At 39.8% G+C, this 26,709-nt stretch overlaps 4 protein-coding genes across 5 annotated transcripts; 2 read left to right on the forward strand and 2 right to left on the reverse strand.

Annotated features, from left to right (window-relative positions):
* Window positions 1-442: 442 nt before the first annotated feature.
* On the forward strand, window positions 443-1,843 carry LOC148425575 (transmembrane protein 158-like). Its single transcript, XM_088409430.1, has one exon. It carries the CDS (start codon window positions 629-631, stop codon window positions 1,334-1,336), a length of 708 nt encoding a protein of 235 aa, XP_088265556.1. The 5' UTR covers window positions 443-628; the 3' UTR covers window positions 1,337-1,843.
* Window positions 1,844-3,627: 1,784 nt separating this feature from the next.
* LOC148425576 (CUB domain-containing protein 1-like) lies at window positions 3,628-12,733 on the forward strand. The gene is made up of 9 exons (XM_088410732.1): window positions 3,628-3,827; window positions 4,845-5,051; window positions 5,868-6,230; window positions 6,303-6,671; window positions 7,614-7,811; window positions 8,082-8,450; window positions 9,706-10,053; window positions 10,144-10,231; window positions 11,903-12,733. Exons 1-9 carry the CDS (start codon window positions 3,773-3,775, stop codon window positions 12,354-12,356), a joined length of 2,451 nt encoding a protein of 816 aa, XP_088266858.1. The 5' UTR covers window positions 3,628-3,772; the 3' UTR covers window positions 12,357-12,733.
* A 1,129-nt stretch (window positions 12,734-13,862) lies between these two features.
* LOC148425577 (tetranectin-like) lies at window positions 13,863-15,095 on the reverse strand. The gene is made up of 3 exons (XM_088411032.1): window positions 14,881-15,095; window positions 14,719-14,814; window positions 13,863-14,528 (listed from the first exon to the last, which is right to left on the reverse strand). Exons 1-3 carry the CDS (start codon window positions 14,981-14,983, stop codon window positions 14,128-14,130), a joined length of 600 nt encoding a protein of 199 aa, XP_088267158.1. The 5' UTR covers window positions 14,984-15,095; the 3' UTR covers window positions 13,863-14,127.
* A 1,631-nt stretch (window positions 15,096-16,726) lies between these two features.
* Window positions 16,727-26,590, reverse strand: LOC148425578 (fasciculation and elongation protein zeta-2-like). 2 transcript variants are annotated; one of them, XM_088411765.1, is made up of 10 exons: window positions 26,053-26,590; window positions 24,933-25,041; window positions 24,672-24,791; window positions 24,431-24,554; window positions 22,510-22,775; window positions 22,299-22,379; window positions 20,325-20,400; window positions 20,185-20,250; window positions 18,591-18,616; window positions 16,727-16,968 (listed from the first exon to the last, which is right to left on the reverse strand). In XM_088411765.1, exons 1-9 carry the CDS (start codon window positions 26,325-26,327, stop codon window positions 18,606-18,608), a joined length of 1,128 nt encoding a protein of 375 aa, XP_088267891.1. In that variant the 5' UTR covers window positions 26,328-26,590; the 3' UTR covers window positions 16,727-16,968; window positions 18,591-18,605. The 2 variants fall into 2 exon arrangements, with proteins under 2 accessions (XP_088267891.1, XP_088267890.1); XM_088411764.1 differs by lacking the exon at window positions 18,591-18,616.
* Window positions 26,591-26,709: the final 119 nt, after the last annotated feature.

The raw sequence follows: 26,709 nt of genomic DNA on the forward strand, positions 1-26,709 counted from the left end.
GCGTGCAACGTTAAACATTTTCAAATAAGGCTGCATGAATGGAGAATATCTTACTCTCCAAATCTGCTGCCATTTTTGTTAATCCACACGTCACCGTTCATGTTTTTTTCTAAGTCAAAGATAAAACAAGAAGCGAAAGGTGCAGATATCGGTTACAAAAAATAAGGAGTACTAGTAAATGTTTGTCAGGCAAATAGCTTAAAAATACAAATAAAAAAAAACACTCGAGTACAGTAACGAAGTTGGTCTGTTTGTTTTTCTTTAGGTCCCTCGCTGTTCAACAAGGCAAAAAAGTACCATGTCAGAGAACACATCCAAGCTTTTGTTTGAAAGAAACATATGCCTCTGTGGCTCCCGTTCCTTTTCGTTTTTCCCATTGTGACTGGCAGCGACGGGAGAAGAGGGGGGACGGTGCCACAGGCGCGCAGGACACACACACACGAAGATGAGGATGAGGAGAATATCCAAAGGGAGGGAGGAGGCGGCGCGCGCGTGTGACAGCCATTGGACGTATCCATTCGCACCAGTCGGGCAGAGGACCGAATCACTCCATCTGGATCGGCGCGGTTAAAAATCTCCAGCGGTTGGTCCCACGCGCCATGCGAGCGAGACAGACGCGCCCCGGGCCATGCTGAATAAGGGTCCGACCCTGCTGCTGGCTCTGACCGCGGTGGCCGGACTCGTGCAGCGATGCCAGGGCTGGAGCGACGAGGACTTGCTGCTGCCGCCCGTCAACTCCTCCAACAGGTTCCTGGCCGACCTGGGGTTGGACGCGCGTCTGAGCAAGAGGTCCGCGGAAGGGAGCGAAGCTTCAGCCCCGGACGCGTCGTCCCTGCAGACGCCGTCCTCCCAGTGCAACGTGAGCGTCCAGAGACTGCTGCCCTCCTCGCTGGTGGCCCGCTGGGACAACAGCTTCGGCTTCCAGTGCGACGTGCTCATCTATACCACCAACAACCACGGACGGGCGTACTTCGCCGCCTCTTTCAACCGGGCCATCTCGCCCGTGGTCATCGAGCATCTGGGGACCACCGCGGGTCAGCAGGAGTTGAGGCTGTGCGTGGGCTGCGGGATGTCCCGCTATCGGAGGCTCGGCCCCGGGAGGGCCAGGGGCCAGCAGAGCGGAGACCAGGTCACATTTTGCTGCGTGGATTTCAGCCTCGACGAGCTGAAGGGTGACAAAAGTTGGAGGCTGAACAGAAAGCCTATCGAGTCCACACTTGTGGCTTGTTTCATGACTCTGGTCATCATCGTGTGGAGTGTTGCTGCTCTCATATGGCCGGTTCCTATCATTGCAGGCTTTTTGCCGAATGGGATGGAGCAGAGAAGACCGCGATGACTGATTTGGTTTGACGAGCCCGTGCTGCCTATATACCTAATATTAATTGTAGCCATCATGCTCCTTGCCGCAATGAATGAACGACTGTTTATAAAAATCGAGGTCATTTGGAATTCCAATAAACTTCCTCAGAGGATCAATGTATGAATGTACGTATGCCTGAGTTCTAATGGGACCAATACCAATATGTTTTATATACTGTAGGCCTGCGTAGCCTAGAATATGTTAGTGTAAAGTGTGCACAATTTTCTCTGTACGCCGTCTTTGTAGTTTTGAACCTTTCTAGAATGTTTGCCTTATACCTCGTGTAGAATTTTTGCACTGCATATGTACTGAACACATATTTAATCTCTATATAAAGCGTACGCCTTTTTCACAAAGGAGTTAAGTGGGTTTAAATGTTTATAATGCTAGATTTATATGGAGCTCAATATACAGTATGTGCTTTATTTGTATTCATGTCACAATATAAACAATATACATGACAATAAAATATTGTATAATATATATTTTATTTATATGGTCTTTATTCTATGATAATTTAAACAAAACTATTTAGGTTTTCTGATTGCGCATACATCCCGAGAAGCAAATGCCTCTCAAGCTAAATGTGTTTGGAACCACTGGGGGAATTCTAAAATTGAGAAACCCTTGATTGATGACTAAATATCGCCTGCCCGTCCTTTAAAGGGAAAAAGGTCTGTTGGTACAGGTTCTGTGAATCTCAGTAGCAATTGATGATGAATTGTCTCTTCCTATTGCATTATCGATACTGGTTATCTATCTGATTCCTAATCAAAAATCTTATCCATTTTCTTTGGGAGTCAGAATGAAATACAGTAATACTAATGGCAATATGCCTCAGTCATTATGGCGTTAGTTGTTGCATAACCTCACAGGAGTCACGGGTGTGCTGGAGAAAATGAATGGATGGATGGATTGATGGATGGATGAAACTTGAGCTAGTATAAGCAAACACAGCAATTTGGGCCAAAATACTGTACCTCAGTCATTTTGGTGTTAGTTGCCACATAATATTAGAGTGTACAAAGAATGGAAAATCCACCCCTGGCAATTTTGCTTATAGATGCCAACATTGCCCTTTGAGTCTAATGAGTGAAGAAAGTGTGTTTGTTTATGTGTTTATAAATGCATTTTCCAGTAGTTGAACTATTTCAGACCTGGTTTAAGTTTTTTGATCAACCAGAAGTGACTGCCAGAACTGCCAGGTAATCGCAGGGCACAGAAAACATTCACACACAAACCACCTAAACTCTTGAGTTTTGAATCTAAGGAATTTGGAGTGTCCGATATCCCTTCAACGCATGCTTTTGGAATGTGGGAGGAAACTGGAGTACCCAGAGAAAACCAACACAGGCATGGGGAGAACATGCAAACCAAACACATCAGGGCAGGAGCTGGAAGGGAACCTGCGACCGTTGCAATGTGAGACAGATGTGCTCACCAGTCTGCCATTGTGCCACCTTGATTTTTTTTTTTTTTTGTAATTGAATTTTCAGTAAGAAAATGCAAAATAGGCATTTGAGGTAAGTGCCATGGCATACCTGAAGACTCAAATCCAGTGCATGTTGCATAATAATATCTGTTAAAGTCAGTTCAAAGGCCATGTTTCAAGGGATTGCTGAAAATGAATAATAAAGATTTTCTTTGGTTGACTGCCCCCCCCAAAAAAAAACAATAAAAAAACAAAAAAAAATTGTTGGTTTGTTTGTTTTCTAAATAAGTCATTTTCTATTGGTTTCAAAATCCTTTGTCCATTGGGACAATTTACCTTACTTCATAGTGGGGCGACATTTCACATGTCCCCACTATTTTTTTTTCAGTGGCTCTTAACTCTTCTCTGACATAATATTTGACATTGCCTACACCTCGGTCTTTCACCTGGTATACATTTATGTTTATACATGGGGTGTTGATTCCAATAAATATAAAAGTGTTAGAAGTGTAATGACAAGCCATGACATGCTAAATAACTTCAAAGTATTTTACCTTTTGTCAATTAAGAGTTCTTCCTTTTTTACTTTTATCAAAGTGGAGGAATTGAATCGGTAGTGCTTATACCAGACCTTTTTTTTTGAGACACATCGTCCATTGACTGTCTGTACCTGTATTTTGGCAAGAATTGTATGAGCAGTTGCCCTGCTTACCTGCACGTTTTTTTTTTTTTTTTTTTACCACGCCCTTGCAAGACACACAAGCGCGTGCGTGTATCGACCCCTCCCCCTCTCCACACACTAACAAGCGCTCGCAGTAATCCAGGAAGTGCATACGGCGTGGACTCTATTGTAGGTGACGAATACAGTACTTTTTTTTTTCTCCCCCCCAACAATGTCACAATGATTTCAGCATGCTCCAAGGTCCAGTGATTTCACTTGGGAACAAAGCAACAACGGTACCTGAGAGTTGTTGGGCAGCATGCCTCTTTTGAGAGTCCAACTTTGTTTTCTCATTTTTGTCTCCGTGGTTTCAGGTAAGTTAAGAGTTTAATTATTAGATGAGAAAGGACTTACACTATGAAAGTAATGCTCTTTAGTGACTGATATATATATATATATATATATATATATATATATATATATATATATATATATATATATATATATATATATATATATATATATATATATATATATATATATATATATATATGTGTGTGTGTGTTTGGTTGGTTATTTACACTAACAAGCTGCGTTCAGTAGTGCTGCAGCGTGTTTTTTCGGGGTGGGAGTAAACTGGTTGTTGCTTGGTGAAAAGAAAACAATTAAAGTGAGACTCATCATGAAAAGGTTTTGTGGGTATTGGTGTGGCCTTTTTTTTTTAAACACATGCCAAGCAAAGTAGGTTACCAGTTTCGAATACTGTACAGTATTGAGCTACAATGTCAGTCCAATGCTTACTTTGTAAAATGAATGAGTTGTATAGAAAATTGGAAAAGCCATTCATGGATAATCTCATCAAATTACAAACACTAAAGATCATGTCAAAAATTTGAAATACAAACATGGCAAAATTCCTTGTTTTTGATTATAAACTGATATCTGACAACAATGAATACAGTTAAAATTTGTAAAGCGTGCAAGGTCAGAATCCAGTCATATCTAATCAAATTTAAATCGGACTTTATGACATGACGCTATGTAATAAATGGGGCTTGAGTGGTTAGCCTCAAAATACTAAAGTCCTAGTTTGATTCTGGATATGAATGATCTCCTTGTGTAGGTGTGGGTTTTCTACGTGACTTCCATCTGGCTTCCAGCATTCGTGTCTGTAAGTTGCCCAAGCCTAAAGGAACTAGCGGGATGGATTTCACTTCACATACATGCATAAATCATTTCATTATTGAGTCTTGCCATTCAGTCAATGATTTCACAAGCCAAAAAAAAAAAAAAAACGTTTTAGAAAGCATTAGAGTTTGAAAGTGAAAGCATACAGTCTGGCGCAGTGGGTGTGAGAAGCAGGCTCTCATTTTCTCTTTAATGATTCCCAGGGATCCAGGCGCTGACGTTCACCCCTGATCGAAGCACCACAGTCAACATCAGCAGGCAGGCCAAAGGGTCATTATGCAAAGTTTGTTCCGGGCCGAGGCGCAATTGTGAAGAGACGGTATTGTTAAAAGGAAGCATCCCTGTTTCAGTGGAATTCAATTGCCCCCAGCCAGAAAAAGTATTCAGAGTGGAGATCATACGAGAAATAGGTAAGGGCCCTCTGATATCCTGGGCAACTGGAAGCTCGCGGGTCGCATTCAGGCCCCCGGTCACAGTCTGAATGGCCCCTTGATTTATTTATTTTATTGATTTTTTAAGCTAAAACAAAACAATGACACAAATTCATCTTATGTTCTCCATGGGAAAAACGGGGACATTTGGAAAATGGATAGGAATCAGAAAATGTGCCAAAAGTTTATTTGCCCATTTCCGAGCAAGCCATTTTGTGAATAAAATTTGATCATCAGAATTTCAATTAAAAATACATTTTTTAAAGTAAATTTTTCAATTTAGATCAGGTTACGGGGTGCACGGAAGAAAATCTATTCCCAAGTGGGTGGAACCAGTAAAGTCATGGTAGATATTCATATACCTTTAAAACAATAACTTCAAATTTATTATTCTTTTTAATTCTGTCCAAAATTTTACAAGCATAGCATCACCTTTAATCATAAGCTTTAACATAATTACTAATCATAATACATTTCAAGTTTTTTTTATTTATTCAAAAAGTTCAGCTGGCTCCTGGCTGCTCTAAAAACCACATCATCCTTCTCACTATGTATGGAATATCAACAGCGGCCAGAAGCGGCGCCAAAAAAACAAAGCTCAAGCACAAACGTATGAACTTTTAAACCAAATCATCTCCAAAACATTATTCCGTGTGCAGCCCACGCGGCCCGGTTCCAGTTGATCCACGGTCTGGTACCGGTCCGCGGACCGGTGGTTGGGGACCACTACTTTAGAACACTTTACAAAATTCCTACGCTAGACTGATGCTCACTATCGTAAATAAATCTCCTCAGAATGCAGCACAAAGGCATGCAGTGATGAAATCATACGGACGGACTCAGGCTTCAGTCCGTGGTTGGATTTCAACCGCAGATTCACCTGGAACCTGAAAGCTTCGAGACCAAAATCAGTCCAAGTGGTCTTCACCAAGACGGGTCTCAGACAAATTCTACCATCTGAAGATTGTCCAGATATGCACACCTACACTTTAAAGGCCTTCCAGACGACAGGGACTGTGGTTATTGGCAAATACTGCAGGACAGGCCCCATTAGCGCTGCTCAGATTCTAAACCAGGGTAGTTTCTCTCTGGACGTCCTACCAGGACAAGCGGTCAAAAGTGACCAATTTGCCGTCTCTGTTGGGGAGGACATCAAATGTAAGTTAGCAGCTTTCTGATATGATATTCTCCATGTTGTCTTGGGTCTAAATGTTTACTTCTGTTTTTTAGCTCTTGCCAAAATCACATTATCACTGCCAATGGGGACATATTCCTCCGAGTTGCTCTCTCCAAACTTCCCTGATAGTTTTCCTGATGATGATGTCATGGAGTGGTGCTTTAAACTCGCGGATAACCAAGGAGCTGCGATTGAGTTCCTTGACCTCACAGAGCCAAGATGTCTGAAGAAAGAAACCGCAGCCGAGTACCACAGCAGAGGCAGGCGGGCCCTGGTGATGGGTCTGAAGGACACTCAGCCGGTCCAGAATCAGGGAGACTTTTCTCTGATTCTCAGAAACTGTGAGATGGACAGAAGAAGAGCTGGTTCTCCCGGACTCTCTTTGAAAGTCAAGGTGACAGCCTCAAGGACGAGCTCCCCAGGTATTTAACCCTTTTTAAAATTAGCATCACTATTGGACACTCAAGAGTTTTTCTCATTATGCACCACCGCATTAGGTTTAAAATCAGTCACTTTATTGTTCTGAAACATATTTCAAACCTTTTCCTATTTTGGGTTTAGCCATTTTATGTGGATGACTTCAATTATTAAGGCTGCTAAAGTATCATAAGAGACTTAGTTATTGATAGAAAACATTGTTTTTAATGTTTGGGTTATTTTACTAAACTAGATCATTTTTTGGACCGCTGTACATGCATCTCGAATATTTAAGAAATAAGTTGGTAAGACCGTGTCAATTTATATTTATAGGGAACAGTTAGATTTTTACGTGTTGTATTCAAACAAGTTGTTCTCACTTAAGTTGTTATTGCTGTATTACTGTTGCCATTCCAGTTAATGCATTCTGAAAATGGCAAAAGTTCTCAGGCATAATATTTTTTTATGCATTTCTAGCATTTTTGTTTAGTTTTGCTACACATAACAGTCTGGAAGACTGATTCAGATACAACATGTCGTGACATGTAACATACATTTTCCAATTTCATATCCTGTTGCAACAACAGTGCATGCTGTGATGGCAAAATGTAATGTGGAGGCCTGTTGTGTGACAAAACCTTTATTTATATTTTTTATTTATTATTCTCTCCCAAAAAAAATGTCAATTTTGCAAGTATGTTTTTTTTTTTATATATATAAAAATATATATACTAGGTGTAGTGATGACGTTGGAAGCGTGATTTATGGATAGCACCGGGGTTGCAGGCTCAGGAAGCTCTTAGGTTGCCTCACCGCTTAGTCATAAATGACAAGTAACTCAGCGAGAAAGAGCTTGGCCACAGGAGGGATCCAGTTTTGCGTTTGTCTTTTGAATTTAATGTAAGGACCAGAATAAGGCTCATAACTGTTTTAACTGTTCCCTGCAGTGCTGTGCAATGTGGACCTGAAGAAAATCAAGGGCCTTTCCCTGCACTTGGAGAAAGTGAAGCTGGCCTCTGCCTGTGAAATGAAGATGAACTCAGTGATAACGAGGAAGATCACAGTACCATCCGGACGCATTTCTCAACTGTCTTTTCAGGACTGTCTTCCTGAAGACATCAATGTCACAGCCAGTGGAGTCATTGGTAACTCCACATTTGACTCATGCCTAGTTGAAGATATTTTGTCATAACGTTTATGACTAAAGTCCTCTGCAATTCAAGAAATTAGTTAAAAAAAAAAACAAAACACTGAAATAGTGTGTAACCAACTAAAACATTTGACCAGCATTGTACATCACCCCACACATAGATTCACACATCATCAATTGTGGAAAAAGTGAATACTGTTCGCCAAATTGGGGATTGCAATTTGCCTCCACCTTCCTTTATGCAGTCATTCCTATTTTTGTACAGGTTGCAGTCAACTTAAAGACTGCCCAAAGTTTCCAGTGCCTCTTGTTGTGCCTTCCCTGCCAAGCTGCCTCCCGTCCCCGTTAACGGCGGTGACCTGGGCCCTCCGTCCTCCTCCTCACGGCACTGTGGAGCTGGGCTGTTCATTCGCATCCCTACAGCAGTCTCTGCCGGGTCAGCGGTGCGACGACAGTGTCGTCGCCCTGACCGAGGATGACGGCACCACTGTAGGCCACTTCTGTCCTCAGGGGCCCATTCACAAGATCCAAATCCACACCAATGTCTCGGTTACCGTGTCCAGAGTGGGGGGCCGAGAGCTGAGACCGTCTGTGAAGCCTGTGTTGACTGCTAGATTGAAAGAAGAGATAGCAGGTGAATATTTGAATTCTACTTTTCAACAAAGTGGCACTTTCCTACACCTGTGCTGGTCAAAATGTCTTCACGTGGCAAAACTGAGTAAGATAAAAGTAATAGTAATTTGAGCTGTAACTAAAAAAAAAAAAAAATCATTTCACATCATTTGCTACAATTCAGAATGAACATAAAATGTCCCAAAATAGATTTGCGCGACCAAGTAAGAGCCAATGAACATAAAGTAACACGCCAGTAGCGTGGTGTGAAGAGGTGTGAAGACTTCAAAATAAACACGACAAACAATACACGGACTTCAGTGCAATAGCCGCAGTAAGCTTTTGTTTGGAAGTAGGCCTTCGCAGCGGTATAGCTACCAGCTAGCTTCACTCAATCTCGGGATTTATCACCCTCACATCATGTCTCTACCAACTAAGAAAATCAATACAGCCATCGATTAAGGACACTATGAAACCACTTGTCAATTATGAAGTCAAGTCCAGCGTTAGCGATAGCCTCTTACTACATGGTGCTTTCAAATGTATGATTTATACACGTATACATGATTTATGAAATGTATGTTTATATAGACATTTCAAACTAAAAAAAAAGGTTACCGAATGAAATGTTAATAACCGCCAATATATTATCATTATAGTATTTCTGCCATTCTATAAAAGAGGCAAAATTACTTGGATTTTTTTTTTTTTAACTTAATCACAATAAATGGTCCATCAAGCCACTTAGGTTTGCAATAACTAAACAAATAAGGTTTACGTCTTCCATTTTAGTGATTGCTATATCAATGAATTAAAATAAAGAATAGAGTAATAGTTGCAGTCCAAATGGGTTTTTTTTTTTTTTTTGGGGGGGGGGGTATGCTTTCCCTTCAATTCATAATTGACTAACCCTAATAAAATGACACTTTAATGTCTACGTATGTCATTTTGTCTCGCAAAGCAGACTGGAGTGGATCTAGTTAAGTCTTTGCACATTCATACATTGAAACCGTTGTCAATCAAATCATTTTGAGTCAAAAATAATTTTGAAAGGAAAATCGATCCTGAATTGAACCGGCGAGACCAAACTCAAGAATCAAATCGAACCGTGAAACAAAGATTCCCACCCCTCAGTAGTAACAGTCGAATATTCTGCAAACACATTTCTGCGTGCTTCAAAAGCTTCAAAGCCGATCCTGACCGCGCTTGATTTGATTGTGCTAAAAGACGGATGCGCCTGGTGCATCGGTGCTGATGGTATCATCTTTCCCACGCAGAAAGGTACATATTCACGGTATTCCCAAAGAAAGAGACGAGCCTCCGTTTGGCGACGCCCGGTTGGCCAGCGGGGATGGAGTCCTACGCCACAGTCTCCTGGATCGTCTCGCTTCCCCCGAAGATGGAGGCGCACTTGAAGTTCACCAACCTCAGCCAGCCCAAATGCGCCAACCGCCACACCAACATCCGTGTGCAGAGGTTCGACAGTCTGGAGGAGGACTACAGCCGCAGGGAGGACGAGGCGGCGGACGAGATCAGCATCTCGGAGAGCTTTTACCTCAACATGTCCAACTGCATGCCCGGGAGAGGAGAATTCGTGGTGGTCACAGAGATCACCGTCCAGAAAAGTATGTTTTACGCTTCCATTAGGCGGATTGCTCATGTTGTCTTTTGAAGACGACCGAGTGCGACCATGTTGAACGTTTCCTCTCATACAGACCAGTTACTGATCATCGTCGTGAGTGTGGTCGCTGCTCTGGTGCTCCTTTTCATCGCCGTGCTCGTGGCAGTCTGTTTCATCATTAAGTAAGTGCTTACATTTAGTACCTCATCACTGACCAATCTTCTGTGCACTTTCTTAAAATGAGAGTAGCTTTTAATTGCTGAATAGATTAAAGATTCAATTATATTTCTAAAATGCTTGAAAGGAATATAAATGAACTGGAAGTCATTTCTGGAGAAATTGCATGTGAATGCGGAAAGTATGCGGAATGCATGGAATATGACAGAATGATTTTGAATTCGATGAAATGATATTGAACACATTGTGCAATCATTCAATGATCAATAGGGTGATTTGCAATTATATTTTTTTCACCTTTAGTTAGAGATTAGAGCGGAGAATAAAACAAGAAGATTAAAATTCACTTTTTTATGTTGAAAATTCGGTCAAAAAAAGAAAGAAAAACAAAAAACATTTAACTTTAGCTTTTTGAAATTTTTAGTAAAACGACTTGGTATACATGAGCTGAACAGTTTAGCAAATTTGGAAAATAAGAATTGAAAATAATGTGAAATTACAGATAATGAAGAGAAAAAAAATGGGGGAAAATTAGAGTGAAAAGCAATAAAGGAGCAATATTTTGTTAAAATAAATGTTTCAAAGTTGGATATTTAAGGTCCTTTAATGTGAAATGTGGGATGTGTCATAGGAAATCAATGGGGATTGTGTGGGTATAAAGTGTAGTATTTTTGGAAATAATGGGATTGAGAAAAAAAAATCCAGAAGTGGATATGTTGACATTGTTGCCGTACGAAAACAGTGCATTAAGAAAAATGATACTGCTGAAAAATATGCAATAGATGAAAATTATGGAATTTTTGCAATGTAGGAATTGTTGGAATGTCTAAAACTGATTGATGAATTTTGAATGGGAACATGTTTTTGAATTACCTGTTGGGGACACTTTTTGGTTGTCAAATACTGATTTGTAGGAAAACTGTGGAAGTTGAGAAGAAGAAAGACATTTCTGTATGTATTAAATTTCTGTAAATGATTTCTGTAGTCCATCATGAAAGAAGTCAGATTTCCGCAAAATAGGATATTTAGAATTGTTTCTTTTAGTTTGGGAAAGTGATGACCAAACCGATAATTGAATGAGTTTTGAAAGGTTGGTGAAGAGGACAACATCAATCCCTCTCAATCGATTCCCTTAATCATATCCATACAGCCCCCCCCAAATAAAAATTGGCAAATAAAGTAATTGGGGAAAAATGGTTTTGTAAAACAATTTAATCATTGTTTTATCTGATTATCTGACTTATAATAGAATTTTTTACTTTTTTTTAATTGATAGATTTGCATTTACTTTTTTTTTTTTTTAACAAAAGATCATCTTTTGTTGCATTTTTTTTTGTAATAAGCCTTTCAGTATAACATCATTATTTCTTCAATCACCTATCAATACTTAAAACAATAATTGTAAGTAAACAAGTTGGGGAAAATCATTTTTTAGGCACTAATGAAAAATAAATCAGATAATTCAATTAATGGAATATTTGATTCGAAAAATATTTTGAAAGACAAACCAAGTGACAGCGTGTTGCAAAATGTAAATTTGATCATTAATTTTACATGGAAAATAACTTTGGTATTAAGGTGTGGAAGAAATATGAACGTTTCACTGGTGAAAATTGCTAAAAAAAAAAAAAAAAGTGTCGCATGGCTGTAGATATCACTTGCGTACTTCCAAACAGGAAGAAGAAAAAGAAGCTCAGTCATGAGGTGTCCATCTACAATCCCAGCGGCAGCAGCTTCCAGCCGGGACATAACGGCTTCCCTAAAAGCCGCGAAGACAACGAGTCCCATGTGTACGCCTCCATTGAGGACACGCTGGTCTACACCCACCTGCTGAGGAAGGGGGCGGAAATGGGCATCTACAACGAGTCGGACACGTACCAGTCCTTCACGGGGCAAGCGGACGCCCAGGGGTCAAGCCACGCCTACAACCTGGAGACGGGAGTTTACAAGGCCTACCCCTCGTCCTCTCAGCAGGCACCCCCGCTTCCCAACAGGCCCCCCAGCCACGGCCACGCCCTTGTGGACAATCACATTTACCAGACCCGGCTTCCTTCGGAGGAGGACTCGCCTATGATGGAGGAGCGGCTTGAGCCGGAGGGGGCAACTGATGGAGGTGGAATTTCCACCTGAATTTGATTACCTTGAAGATGTTCGTTCTGAGAAACAGCGTGACTAACTAAAGCTTTGCCTCATGAGACCTTTTTTTTTTTTTTTTTTGCTCCAAATTCACAAACTCGACGCGTTCGGACTTGCTCCCTGCCGCTGCCTGCTTTTATCTGGAGTGGCGGTGCTTCTCTTGTGAAATCAGAACCCAATCGCCCCGTTCTACTTTTGACCAATGGAAATAGAACGTGCTGTTTTTCAAACGAGGACTGTTTTTCATTTTAGAAATTATACTTTTGTACCAATCGCGTGTTGAGAAACAGACATATTGTATGTTATTTAAATATCTTTTTAGCAGTTTTTAAATAATAATAAAATGGCGTGTGGACAGACAGCCATTCATATTTCCATTGTCACTGCTGTCACTGTAACAACAATTCTTGAAAAACATTTCGTGTAAGCATTAAATACATTTATTTAAATTCATACTTTGCCTAATTCACACATTTCTCATATGCTAAACTAGAAGCTGAAAATCAATTTAAAGGGCAAGTCAAGTCAAAAATGTTCTTTACAATAATCAATACATTATCGTACACAAATAGAATATTATGCAGCCTCACTAGCTTGTGGAATATGAATTTATTGGCAAAATCAGCCTGTTTTTACCGCTCTCCGGGGGTGGCCATTTTGCTACTTGCTGTTGACTGAGAAAGACCACGGTTGCTCAGGTAATAAGCAATCGTGTCTCATCGGTGGTCTGAGTTTGGTCACGTGACTTACATAAGCTGACATGTGATTGGTCATTGCCTGAGCAGCGATTGATAATTGTGCTGCTTAAGTCATTTTCCACAGAAACAATATTAATCCCGAATTCTGTTTTTGGACTACAACATACTATGGTAAAGAAATTGACTGAGCTCAAATTTCTGACAACAAGTGAAGATGCCTGAACATGTTTTGTGGGTTTCCTCTGGGTAAATGAACAAAATGAGGTCATTTGATCTGGAGGGTGGAAATGTTTGCGCAATTCCCTTTTGCATTTCTTCGTCAATTCAAATGACTCATAATCTGACTCAGTGATATGCAACACCAAATAGAGCCCCCAGCAGATGTTTGACAGTTTATGACTGAGCCCCCCCACCCCATGCCTTCTCCAAACTAGCATAGAATTTCAAGCAAGTACTGTCTTGCTGCTTTTATTTTTGTGTACAGTAAATGTGTGTGTGGTTTTTATTTTCCAAACAAATCTCTTCCTTGTTAATTTTTTAACCTGTCTGAGCGAACAGGACAAAGCTGTGCTGGGTCAATTCATAATTAACGGTGGCTGTTTTTGTACATTTACCATCCAAACTGCATACCTCTTTGTTTTTCCCTTTTTTGGAGAACAAAAGTCCAAAAAGTACACAAATGCCACCAAATGTTTAAACGTTTTCATGTTTTACATGATCATTCACTCTTTGCGGACCAAAAAGGTTCGTTTAATGCCGAATTTTTGTATTAGGTGGTGCACAGAAACGCCACGGAGAATAATTTGCAGAAAAAAACATGTTTATTTGCTTTATTAACTAATGTTACAAGAAAATCCCCCAGTGAGTTCTTTTTTTCCGTCTCTGCTTTTACAGCAAAACCTTTAAAAATGTATACAGTAGTGTAAAAATGGTCTGTTAATTACTTTTCTAAGTTAAGAAGGTTAAGGACATATAGTGCAATATTTTCGGACGTTGTGGAAAATAATACTTGGTGTTCAAGCGGTCTACATGAAAGCTTGAAGGCAATTCTGGTCATGGTAGAAAAGTCAAACGATATTAAACTCACACACCGAAGCCTTTTCAGCTCGGCAGCTCTCATCAAACCACCTTCCGTTGGCCGTCGCGGACAACACGCCGCAATTCTGGCTGCGCCCGCCGTCCGGCTGCATGGTGATCTCCGTCTCCCAGTTTTTGAAGCGCAAATTGGACCCAGACTGGTCCAACCACTGGCCTTCCGTCACCATGTCGTTGACGCCCAGCCAGATGGACTCCTCTGGACTGATGCTCTGACGCACGTATGCAAACAGCTGGTCGTTTTGGTCGGCGGTCACGGGTGTGCTTAGGCTGCCCCCCTTGGCCACGCAGTCGTCATTGGCTGCGTGAAAAGTCTTCTTGACCGGATCGGCGAGGAAACATTTGCCCGGGACCTTGGTTCCACGCAGGCACACTGACATGGATAGGTTGACAGACATAAAATTACGATGTGGTATGCTTTGGATCAATAACTGGTGCATTCGATTTCCATCGAGTCATTTCATGTTTTGTTTTAAGGTCTGTTCCTTTCTATTTGTGGACATGACAGTAAATTCTGATTAATTGCTGATTATCATAGTCAGCATCTATGAAAAAAAACTCACTTGACTGCAGAGATTGCTGCTCTTTCAACAAATTCAGTTCGTAAACAATGTCTTCAATTTGTTTCTTTAGTTCCTCAATGGCAGCGTTGGTAGAGTCTGCAATGATTCGAAGAAACACTGACAGCATCACATCCTGAGTTCAAATGTGAAAGTTGGCCATACCTTTCTTTGTGCTTCTCTTCTTTTCTGCTGTCTGCTGGTGTGCACATTGTATCAGCAGCAGGACGCAAAACAAAGCAAAGCAAACTTCTTGCGCTCGTCCCATGATATCTTTTGAGAAATTCTTCAAAAACACAGTGAAGAATAAAGATGCGAGATGCCTGCCTGCGGCTTCGCGCGTCGGTCGGATCTTCACTGCTGAGCAGCGCAACTCTCGGACAAAGACCTCGGCGAGCACAAATGTTTTGCAGATGTCTTATAGACCTTTGTGTTGTTTTGGAAAGCGTGAGGGGAGGTAACAGGATTGCGCTAAAACTTTTGGCAGCACAAAGACAAGAACTATTTGGTTTCCAAATGCCTTCAGCCTGCTTGTTAAATATTTATGAATCAATATTACTGATGTCCCCTAACCAATCGTTTTATTATTGCTTGCACTGCAAGTGCTCATTTCAAAGAATAGCTGAGGTATGATATCGCAGGTCAAACTTGTGTCATCTTCAGCACTAATTTTCAACCAATATTCAATTACTTTTTTCTCCCTTTTAAAATTGCTGAGCCTTTTCCAAACTTGGGGCCAAGGTTAATTTTGGGGTCTGTTTTTAAAGGGCAGCCAATTGTGGCAATAAAAATAACATTTTATTTTTATCACAGGTATATGCCAACTTACTTTACACTGAGCAGTCACGACTTAACCATTTGCATAACACTATAGGATGACATCAAAAATTCTGAACGGTCATAGTGTTGCGTTTTGGCAGGAGCTGTAGGACTGCGCTACATTTGTGGAACGTTTTTGCTATTTCAATAAGTTACAAGAGCGTAAAACATTACGAAAAGCCATCTTTAAGTTTGACGCAATGATATAAAGTGTAATTGAGTTTTGATGACAGAAATGTTATGGAAACTAGCTTTTTTTGAGTATTCATCGATGTGTAACTCTAGTAAATCTAATTGTCAACATCTCGTTGCATGATTTCCCTCTAAAATTTGCCACATGCCACCGCGGCAGACGTCTCTGCTTCACTTGAATTTCAAGTTTGTGTAAATATCAAACACATTTTCAACCATCTGACACTCACACCAAGAATCGCAGACCGCAAATATCAGATAATCTTATAAATATATTTAAACTGGAACATTTGCAAAACAAAAGAGCAACAGAGCAGGTAACACCATCCAGTAATAAGACATTTGTTGAAAATACGTCTTTTAAAATGTACAAAAGTTCAAAAGGCAGCATGTACAGTATACATCCACAATGAAAAGTCCTGCAGTGTTTACTGCTCTGCGTGGCAGTACACCAGAATTGTGACAGTGCTTGGGTCAAACAGTACAAATAACCACTTAAATGCATAGTCGCTCACTTAATTAGCTCAATGTAGTCAGTGCAAAATGTTTCAAACGAAACACATCTTCACAGTGGCCGTAATCTCTAATCGGTGGAACACTGACATCGGATAACACGTTTATAAATGAAAGCTTTGCACACTGTATCATGTGCTATGTTCCCTGATCTCTTGCTGCCAACACATGGAACAACTTTTGCCCCGCTAACAACTTATGTGTGTGTTTATGTCTTGCAGTGTCAGTGCTGTTTAATAATAAGCAGCTGCTGTGTTGATAATACAAATTGACCTCTGTGTAGATTAGCCCTGTGGCGCTTTGTGCACATTTGATCATGGCTCAGCACGTAGTAAGCACTTTGGATTAATGCAAAGCCCTTTGCATCGCACAAGCAGGGCAGCTACAATTCCAGGCAAATTGACAAACAACAAATATATATATATATATATATATATATATATATATATATATATATATATATATATATATATATATATATATATATATATATATATATATATATATATTTAAAAAAAGGATGTGATCTAACACTGACTCATCAAAATCACAAGAAATTGAATTAAATGAGCAAAACACAAGGGTGCATCCTGAAGAAACAACATGCAGAAATGAAGCATTAAAATGGCAATTGTGCTTTATATTTGTAGGAAAACAATCATCATCATCATCATCTGAAGGATCTCTGCAGTGTTGGCTCCATCCCTTCAGGCTACGTTGGGCAAAGCACTGGAATAACAGACAGATAAATATTAGCAGAGTGATGCATGAGAACACAGCATGATGTCAATGGTAAAATTCAGTAAGTGGAAAATAAAGGAGGGGGGAAATAGGAAAACATTTTATTACATCAATTACAATACATATTCACCAACCACAACATTAAGAACATACACGAGATTGATAAGCTACATTAAAGAGTGTTGGCTAAATTTGGACAATGAGTTACTCATTCAACAATACCTTTATTATTGTGATTGCACTTCATAGTGGTTTAAGGCAAAACCATGAGGAATGCAAAATCAAAGTGTTTGTCCGAAACCAAAAATGCTAAACACTTGGTTGACAACCAAAAAACAGAAAAAAATTTTTTTTGGCATATTGCCTCACTGTAGCTCTTCAACTTTGGGAATGGACTGTAACGTCACATGCAAGGTTTTGCACAGGTCTGTAAATGACTGCAAAATGAAATGAAACTGCATAATATGGCTCTGAATATTATTCTTGTTCAGTATTTTAACACTGATTTAAAAAGGACTTATTGTAATGTGTTGAATTTTTTGGGTGTTACAATATGTATATATTAAAAAAGCCAGATATATTCTTTATTTTGATTCATTATCAACCACTAGATTGGCCAACAGAAGCTTAATTATTTGGTTAAGTTTTGTAAATATGTGACTAGATTGGACCATTCATTGTAAGTAAGTAAAGTTCTTCATTAATTCATTCTTCTTGATATATGTCAGCTATTATTGCTTGATAGGAGGGTCACATTATTATGACATTTGCAGTTATTAACATTTACTGCATTGACGGACTTATTTTCTGTCTGTGTTTGACATGTCTAACTACGTGTGAATGCACCATGCGCACTGTGTACATACTGAAGTTGGCGGTCAGCGATAACTCTGGAGACTTTGTGGCCACGATTGAATATGAATTTATTGATTTTATTTATTTATTTTAAATAGTGGTGTGTTGATGGTAACTGTGATGTAATGGTAGTAAAAGCTAGCCAATGTTATCGCGGCTACAAAGGCTAACTTCAAAATAAAGCCTTCTACGACTATTGCATTGTCCTCCATGTATTATTTGATGTGCTTATTTCGGTTGACCAACGCAACACATGATGATTTTTGTCTTCCTTGGTAGGCCTTTTTTGCCTCACCATAGTCCCAGGAAAGAAATGGAAGCTCAGTGCTTTTTTCTTGAGCCGCTGAAATGCTATCCAATAATTGCCTACAGTAAAAGTCACGTGTCTCTCCTTTCCTGGTGAGCCAGTATTGAAGACACTGCATTTTTGGTTTAGCTCTTATCGGCTCATTAGAGAGTGCATGTGGAGTTAATGTTTTGGCTTTAGTTACATTTATGCCACAAGTTGATGAAAAGTAGACGTTTGGTAGCAGAAGTGAGTCAACATGAAATCTTTCAATGGCAAATAAAGTACAAAGTGTCATCAGAGGTTCGGCACATCGGGATCAGCCATGCGGCACAGTGACGTCGGTTAGTGAAGCTACTGAGTGAAAATTAGAAAATGCACCACAGTTACAGTGTAGACAAGGGGCGCCTCGCCGCAGTGAGAAAAAAAAAACACAACAGTGCAGGTCACATGAACACATGTCACAAACCTCGCAGGCCGTCGCTCACACCACAGCTAGCATATGCAAGGCAGCGTTAGCGCGTGAATTAAAGCAGAAACACAAACAAATGGAAAAAGTCGAGACGGTCTGACGAAGAAGGAATTTTTAGCATCCAAAATAAATGTTCCAACTGTGCAATATTTCAATTTGGAGTTTGAATCAAATCACTTTGAACAGTAGAAGCGGTCACCTGCACAACTTTTCAATGTATGATTTTAATTATTGGAAGAAGAGAGAGTAAAAGCAAAAAAAGAACAGAACAAGAGATTAAGCATAATCAATTGCATATTCATTGCTTTTAGATAGATCTAAATACTCATTATAGAGTATGTAGCCTATTGGACATCCTAGTGACATAATGCTTTCCCAGCCTCTAACCTACTAGTTACAAGGGTAAATACAGTATGCTTAGAATGTATAGATGATCAAATATTACAAAATACTAGGGCCCGAACGATATGATTTTTTTTTAACATGTAAAAATACTGATTACCAATTAATGCAAACAAACCTGGAATGAAACAAATAACATTGGTTTCCTTCCAATGCATTTCATTGGGCATCAATTATATGTGGATTTATACTGGCCTGAAATGTATTGCCCAAGTAGAGCAGGGATCAAATGTAAATCAATTGTTTAAAAGAAAAATGTCGGTTCCCTGAATGCATTGTTGGCCTCGGTGCATTCAATGCATTTAATTATTGAAGTTAAAAGGATATTAATCCTTGTCAAACGAGTTTGTGTTGCCAGAAGGTGAATGTGTCTCATGCTTAAAACATTCCTGTTTGATTTATGTTGCAACTATGTTTGTATTTCATGTATTTATTCATTTATTTATGTTCTTATGAAATTATTTTGAGTCTAAGTTTTGTGTTGAGTGGTGGCGCCAATTCCTTGCATTGCTCACCTAAGCAATGCTTGTAAAAAATCAAATTTGCTTTATCTTGAATGACAGGTCTATAGAATGACGCTATCAGAAATTTCATATGTCATTAAGCATTCAAGTTTATGGTGCACATTTATGCATAACAATGACAGCATTGTTGCTGACATACAACTGATGTAAATGGGTATTGTACATGAAGGTAAAATGTTAAAATATTTGGCAAATATCATTCATTTCCCCTGTGTTTGAAAGACCATGCTTGACGGAGTTAAGCGATCCACCAGACAAAATACATGTTTCAAAAAAATCCCAGCATCAACAACACACTGCATAAGTTATTTACAAAACATAAAATGAAAGGCAGAATAAAAATATAAGAGATTGTGATGGAAAATTAGTATTTAGCCTATATTAGTTTAACATTGTTATTCACTGATCACCTGGCATTGTTTTAACAAAGACCTTTTCACTAAACAAGGCATGAGAAATATTTGTGCAGCTAGGATAAGATGACCAAGATAGGTTGGGGAGTTCAAGATCTCCCACCTTCAGTTTTATGGGGTTTTATGGGTTTTATGGGTTTTGCCTCCGTAAATTTCCTCCACTCCAAATACTGATAAGCATGTTGAACAAAGAACTGTTTCTCTTAAGTATAAAATATAAGGGAAATAAAAAGAACTTGGAGAATGATGTACCTTTGAGAATGTAGTCTGTTAAGAGGGCTGGAACCTTGTCACTATCGTCCCTCATCGCCTGCAAAACTGAAATGTGGTGGAGGGGCGTGAGCAGTCACGTTTTGAATCAAATGTAATCATGGGGAACGGAGGAAACTTACTTTTGATCAAGACCTGGAGATCCTCGATAGAAGGAGGGTGTCCTTTTTTTTCGTATGGGATGACGGTAGTCAAATACTACAACGGAAATAAACATTAGTGGTGTCAAAATAACGTGAATAATCAATTAATTATAGTTTAGTTAAAGCATTATCTTTTTTCGTCACGTTAGTAACATTTTGAATGTCAAACTATGCTTTCATTATGATGATTAGATATGTTTTTATGCATTGGTCTGCTTGTCTTGGAAAATAAAGGTCAATGACACCCTGATTGGCTGTCATTGTGTTAGGCATAAACTGATAGGCTCCTATTGTGGGTAGGAGGGTGAGTTCAGGAGTAAAACATCAAAATGGAAAAGCATGTGAGAGTTGTCGGTCCGATGAGTGGTAAATTTAACCTTTAAAAAATGCCACAACGGCACCATAGACACAAAAGCAGCTCAAGTTTAGAATCCCACATCAGCGCAAAGCAGCCGGCCGCGACTACAGCCACAGCTAATGATAGAAAATGTGACTCAAATGTAGCGTGCCTTAGCAAAGCCTTCTGCCAATCTAAACTCGAAAACCCCGCGTTGAGCAAGTCTGCAATGTTCATGATGAATGATTTGAATCTCTAATTATTTGGCGATTGGCAAAAGAAAACAACAACATTTCTTGTGACTGACAAAACTAAAAGTCGCAGCCAGCACTTTGCACTATTCTAACGTAAGGCAAAAGGTAATTGGTTGCTACTGCATTTGTTGAAGAAAATAATGACCTAAGCCACTTTTGTTGTTGTTGGTATTAATCTTTTGAACTGGCAAAATAACAACAATTGGTCTTAAAAAAAAAAAAAAAACAGTCTGGCTGAGTGTTTCTCACAGAATTTTAGGTGACATTAAAAGGAAAATAATTTCTGTAGATAATTTCAGATCTTAATTAACCCCGGGGATTTTTCACTAGCCTGGCAATATTATGACCCAACTTGGGCTGACTTTGAAAGGGTCATAACATCGTCAATTATACAAATATATTTACATTCAATATGTTCAGTAGCATAAGCCCTATCCATAGATACATAGTTTTTTTGAGTTTGTGGGGGGGGGGGGACTTGACTTCCCTTTTATGTACAAAAATTGTTAAACTGTGATAATAGCAAAAGTAACTATTTTGTATATTTATATGTTTATGAAATTGAAGCAGGAATATTTATGATGTCATAATTAGAGTTTTATGACTTTTGAAGATGTTTGCATTATGGCAGTCCAGGCTAAGCCAATCATCGAAGTAATTGAAGGCTTACACATGTCATAAATTGGCCGCTAGCACCACCCGGTGGTTTTGGAGTGTCAACATAACACAAATATTTCTATTGTGCCCCGTTCGTGAGTTGCCTTTGAAAGGATTAATGCAAAAATCAGGGGGAAATGCATCCGGTGTGAAATATGTCCAAAATTGACAATATTTCCTATTGTGAATGACGGTAAATGAGCCCGACATGGGCTAAATTTGACACTTACACGATGTAGCTCTCGACTTTCCGTTTTCAAGCATTTAGCATTTGGCAGCGTGTCATATTAAAAGTCGTCATGTTTTGAAAATCCAAGCAATATTTTAGCCTCCCAGTGTGTGTGTGTGTGTGTGTGTGTGTGTGTGTGTGTTTTTTAAGTGTGTGTGTGCTTCTCCTTTGATACCACACATCAAAAACATCACAAAGCCCAAATTGGGTCAAAATCTCTCCCCGCGGTTAATCCTATTTTAATCTTTTGACAGCGAAACATACAATTATAGAATTTTGTAAGAGATTTACTTTGTCAAAGCAAGAGTTATAGCATATATGTTTAATGTTGGAACTTCAACCTAATATATAAATAAAAGTATTGGGCCAGCTGACATCTTCATGAAGTGTCAATAGACCTTGCATTTTAATCTGAGCCCCTTTGTCTCAGTGCAGGTCATGCTTCGACATGAAAAAATAGAAAACCAAAAATGAACCTGTTTTTCACTGCATCCGCTCCCGAACGTTTGTCGAAAGCTGTTTTGAATAACGGAGGAGATGCCCTCCATGCTGAAACGCTGAGGAGGAAGTAGCAGAGAAACATAAGAAACTAGATTAAAAATGAGAAATGAAGGAGCATGAGTCCACAAGTAAGTAGGCCACAAATCCGACAACCTCATCAGCTTGCTCATGAAGGAATAAACTCACTGATCCAAGCGACTTCTCGGCGTGACCTCGCGTCATCGAGACCGCCCCTTTTAGCTTCTTTTTCTTCTTTAGCGCCTCGCGGTGCTCCTTCTGTCGGTTTTGCACGTCGATGAGCGCCGAGATGAAAGTGTTCTTCACCTCTTTCTCGAAGTCCAGTTCGTCCCTGAGAGCCAAATGCTGAACCAGCTCCTCCGAGAGCCCGGCGACGGCACCCTCCGACTCCTCCAGACGCTCGTTCAGCTCAGCCACATTTAATCGACGCATCCCTGCGCGCATACGCTTAGTGATCATCGATCTAATTGTGGTGCCCGTTTTGTTCAGGGTGATTAGTGGCCCGGATCATTTGAAAATGAGGTTAAAAAAGTGTACGTCAATTACGGTAGTTGAGTGTAAGACGATAATGATGACTTTTTTGTTGTAATGTGTTACAATGAATTTAATAGTGATTACATGACTATGTATTTCATAAAATAAAAACCAGTAACAATACCGAGTATCAGTATCGGGCCAAAACCTTGCCTTATTCAAGGTATCAGTTCTTGTGACACTAATATCAGCCGCTCTTGGAGCAGCTTTACACTCATCGGAAACTGATATTGGAATTTGTTTAATTTGTTTTCTTTAAAATTATGTCATTATTTTTTTTGTGTGTATCAAAACTATTAGTGCTAATGATACTTGGTTTATATCAATGATTTCAAAGCTGGAATGAGGCACATGTGTTGTCATTTTCAGTCAACACTTAATACATTTTACAACAAAAATAATTATGTTATCTAATCAATTATAGACAAATATAAACTTTTTACTACTGGAAATGGCTAAATAAGAATATTATTCGCTTACATTAAACAAATCTTTACGATAATATGTTCTATGCTGCCACCTTGGCTAAGCACCACGGCATTCTGATTATTTTGTCGAATATGAAATAAGCAGCAAAATTCACCCACTTTTATGGGGCGGCCATTTTGAAACTGTGAATTGAAAATTATATCACACTGATGTATTTTGTAAAAAGCTATTGTTTTTATAGGTCAAAGATTCCAACTGAAATCGCCGATACATAAGAGGACATTTACTTTTTAACATTCATACTGTATCAGTAATCCTATTATAAAGAGAAAAATGAATAAAAATAAAAAAAATCTTGAATACATATGAAGTCATTAGTTAGAGGGAAATAAATGTTCTGGTGTAACTTTTCCAGACTACTTCTTCACTTCTACATTAACTGATGTCTCTAGATTACAGGGGTACCGACGTGGTTCGCATGAGTACCCTGCAGGCCTGTTCAGCAAATAACTTACAAATTATAGAACAATGTGATTTTCAAGGAATTGTACAAACAATTATACAAATATTACAATTACATTACATATTACACTTGATTTATATATTTATTACAGCTGTTCAGGTTTAACCTAACATGATGAATCATCGTGATTTCAATGTTGACCACAATAATTGTGATCATTATTTTGGCCATAATCATGCAGCCCTAGTGGTATCATATGAAAGATTGACTTCCATTTCAGCTATGTTGTATGTGTGGAAACACTGCTATCCAATGGGCACAGTTATCACTACAGTGCTCAATTGGCTTACATTAGGTAAGCATTAGTCCAGGGTGTCAGCAACTCTCCATAAAAAAAACGTATTTGAAGAGAATTTTATTATTTATTATTGTTATTACAATTATTTAAAAGACGAGACTTCATAGCTCTCAGTTTCAAAAAGGTTGGTTATCCTAGAATCTGAACCTAATCACACTTGGATTGTTGTTTGGATTTAAGGTGATAATAACTTCAACGACCAGGAAGAGTCCAGTAGCCTTGATACATTTGTCAAATTTCTGTAAGCTTGATGACTTAGAATCTGCATGAACAGGAGGCCCGATTTATAGTAGTTTCATACTCACTTTTTTCATAACTCGGGCTTCTTCTGGGGAGCTGAACATCCAGAGAGAGCAGAGACTGTGAAGGATTGCGCTCTGCTTCAAAATTAGATGAGTCCTGCATTATCTCCTCAATCTCCTCAATCACCTAAACAGCGAGTCAACACATGCAGCAGGCTGCAATTACGGCAGCCACAAAATCCCTCCATAGCCTGCGTAGGCCGTATCGTCGTACGCATTTACGAAGCTCTCGCGCGCCACTCACCTGCTCGGCTGTGAAGAGAGGTTCCTCGCCGAGACACGGGACTATGATGGAGTGCATGTCCAGCTGTTCCCTCAGCTCCTCGACTTCAGACACATCCGCCGCGACATCACTTGTCTGTGTCTAAGTAGACACCACAACGGGGGGCTGAGTGATTTAATCGCCAGAAACTGAAGCATGGTTGAGATTTGTCAGATGAATGCGGGTAGAAAAAGTGGGACACGATGGGAGGGAGGGAAGGAGGGAGGCGTGGAGTTTACTGACCGCGTTCTCCTCTGGGTTGAATGTGGCCATGTGGAGGGAACGTATATGAGAATGTTTCCAGTCAAACTCCATCACCTGCCCGTAGCTTTTGCTTAAAGCATTCCAGAGCCTGTGGTTACATAAAAAAGCATCAGATGCTTCTTCTGATTCCAGTTAATGAAGCCTTGACTTGACTCTTTTGTTCGCTCATTCAATTCAAAACTTATTTCAGGACGATTAATATTAATTAAAAAAAAAAAATAATAATAATAATAATAACGAAAACAAAAACCAAAATATAAATACTGTTGACGCAAAAAAACAGAACACAAAGACAATTTTTATTTGTTAAAATTGAAAACGGTTTCAATAGCAATCTACAGTATATATAATATGTATGCAATGTTTACAGTTCATCCGTGATCCTAAAGTGGACCAGCGCTACTGAAAAAGGATGAATGGATTTGGATGGTCTGCAAAAATATGAAAGATTTCTAATGGTTTGGCTACCTTATATAGCGACTTCAAAGTGGGGAAATATAAGAAACACCACTGGATGATGAAAGGGAATGTAACCTACAGGAATACATAGCTTTGTTTTGTTTTGTTTTTTTAAAAACTGGGCATGATTTTGTTACAGGCCAGTGAGTTGAGGAAAGGATGGTAAGCCCTGTATGAAACATACAGAGGGTTCTTTGTTTACGTCGGCCCCGGCATACGAACGGTATGCAACGTAAAATTTGTCATGCGAAACATGAATAGGAAAGCTTGGTTGGGCCGGACTAACGCTTTTTCATTAACTTGCTTTAGTTATGAAATCAATCGCTGTTTTTATTCGAAGTATTTAATCATTTATGACATATTTACAACTGATTCGGACGGACTTTAGCTATTGCTGCACTTCCCCGAATTACGTACGAATACCGCCGATGCCGCGTAAACGTATAGGCAATACTGTACGTGTACAGTATACTGTATATCCATACAGAACATATATATTTTTTAATCTGCTTATGAAAGCGTCGTTGAGAGAACTGAAACAGGCGGCACAAGCGATGACGTCATTAAAACGACAAGCCATTCGTCCTCAAGATGACGATAAATGGTTTGACTATGTATGACTATACAACACCATACTCACTCGTCCCCCTGCAGAAGCGTGTCCTCGGCGATGATCGCCGTCAACTCGTCGCTGTTGTCCGCCGTGGGGCTCCCATCCCCGAAGCACAAAGACAAAGTGCCGTCGAAATCGCCCAGAAGGTCCTTCACCAGCGTAGAGGTACCGGGTTCCCCATCATCACCGCCGTCGGCGGCATTCAGAAAGAGCGCCTCTGCGGCGGGCACGGCTGCTTTCAGCTGCCGATCTGCACACAAATTGGGCCAGCCGTCGTCCAGACGAGCGGTCGGCGCCGCCATTGCCCGCCCGGGACAGCCAACTGGCCCTGGCTAGATGGTGATGGATGCTTGGGGCTGACAGGCCGTGGCATCCCCCTCCCTCCTCTTCTAAAGCCTACAGCAAGGCCGCCCGGCAGCTTTCCTGCAGCAGCGGTTCAGGCTGCAAGTAGTCGACTCGTGGCTGCCTCACATGGCGTATGCTACTGGCCAAGCAACACTCACCAGCAGCAACATCGATAATCATTATTTCATCGTGTGCTTGATAATGTTTGACTGTCTCCTGTACTCAGTTACACATTTTCAAGTGAAGCAAAGTCATAGCGCCATCTATGGGGTAAAGAAACACCAAATACAATACAATACAATACAATACAAATACACACATTTGCAACACAAGAGTACC

Source organism: Hippichthys cyanospilos, chromosome 3 (genome assembly GCF_059441005.1).
Source record: "Hippichthys cyanospilos isolate Australia breed blue-spotted pipefish chromosome 3, RoL_Hcya_1.0, whole genome shotgun sequence".
In the NCBI taxonomy this organism is placed as follows: Eukaryota; Metazoa; Chordata; class Actinopteri; order Syngnathiformes; family Syngnathidae; genus Hippichthys; species Hippichthys cyanospilos.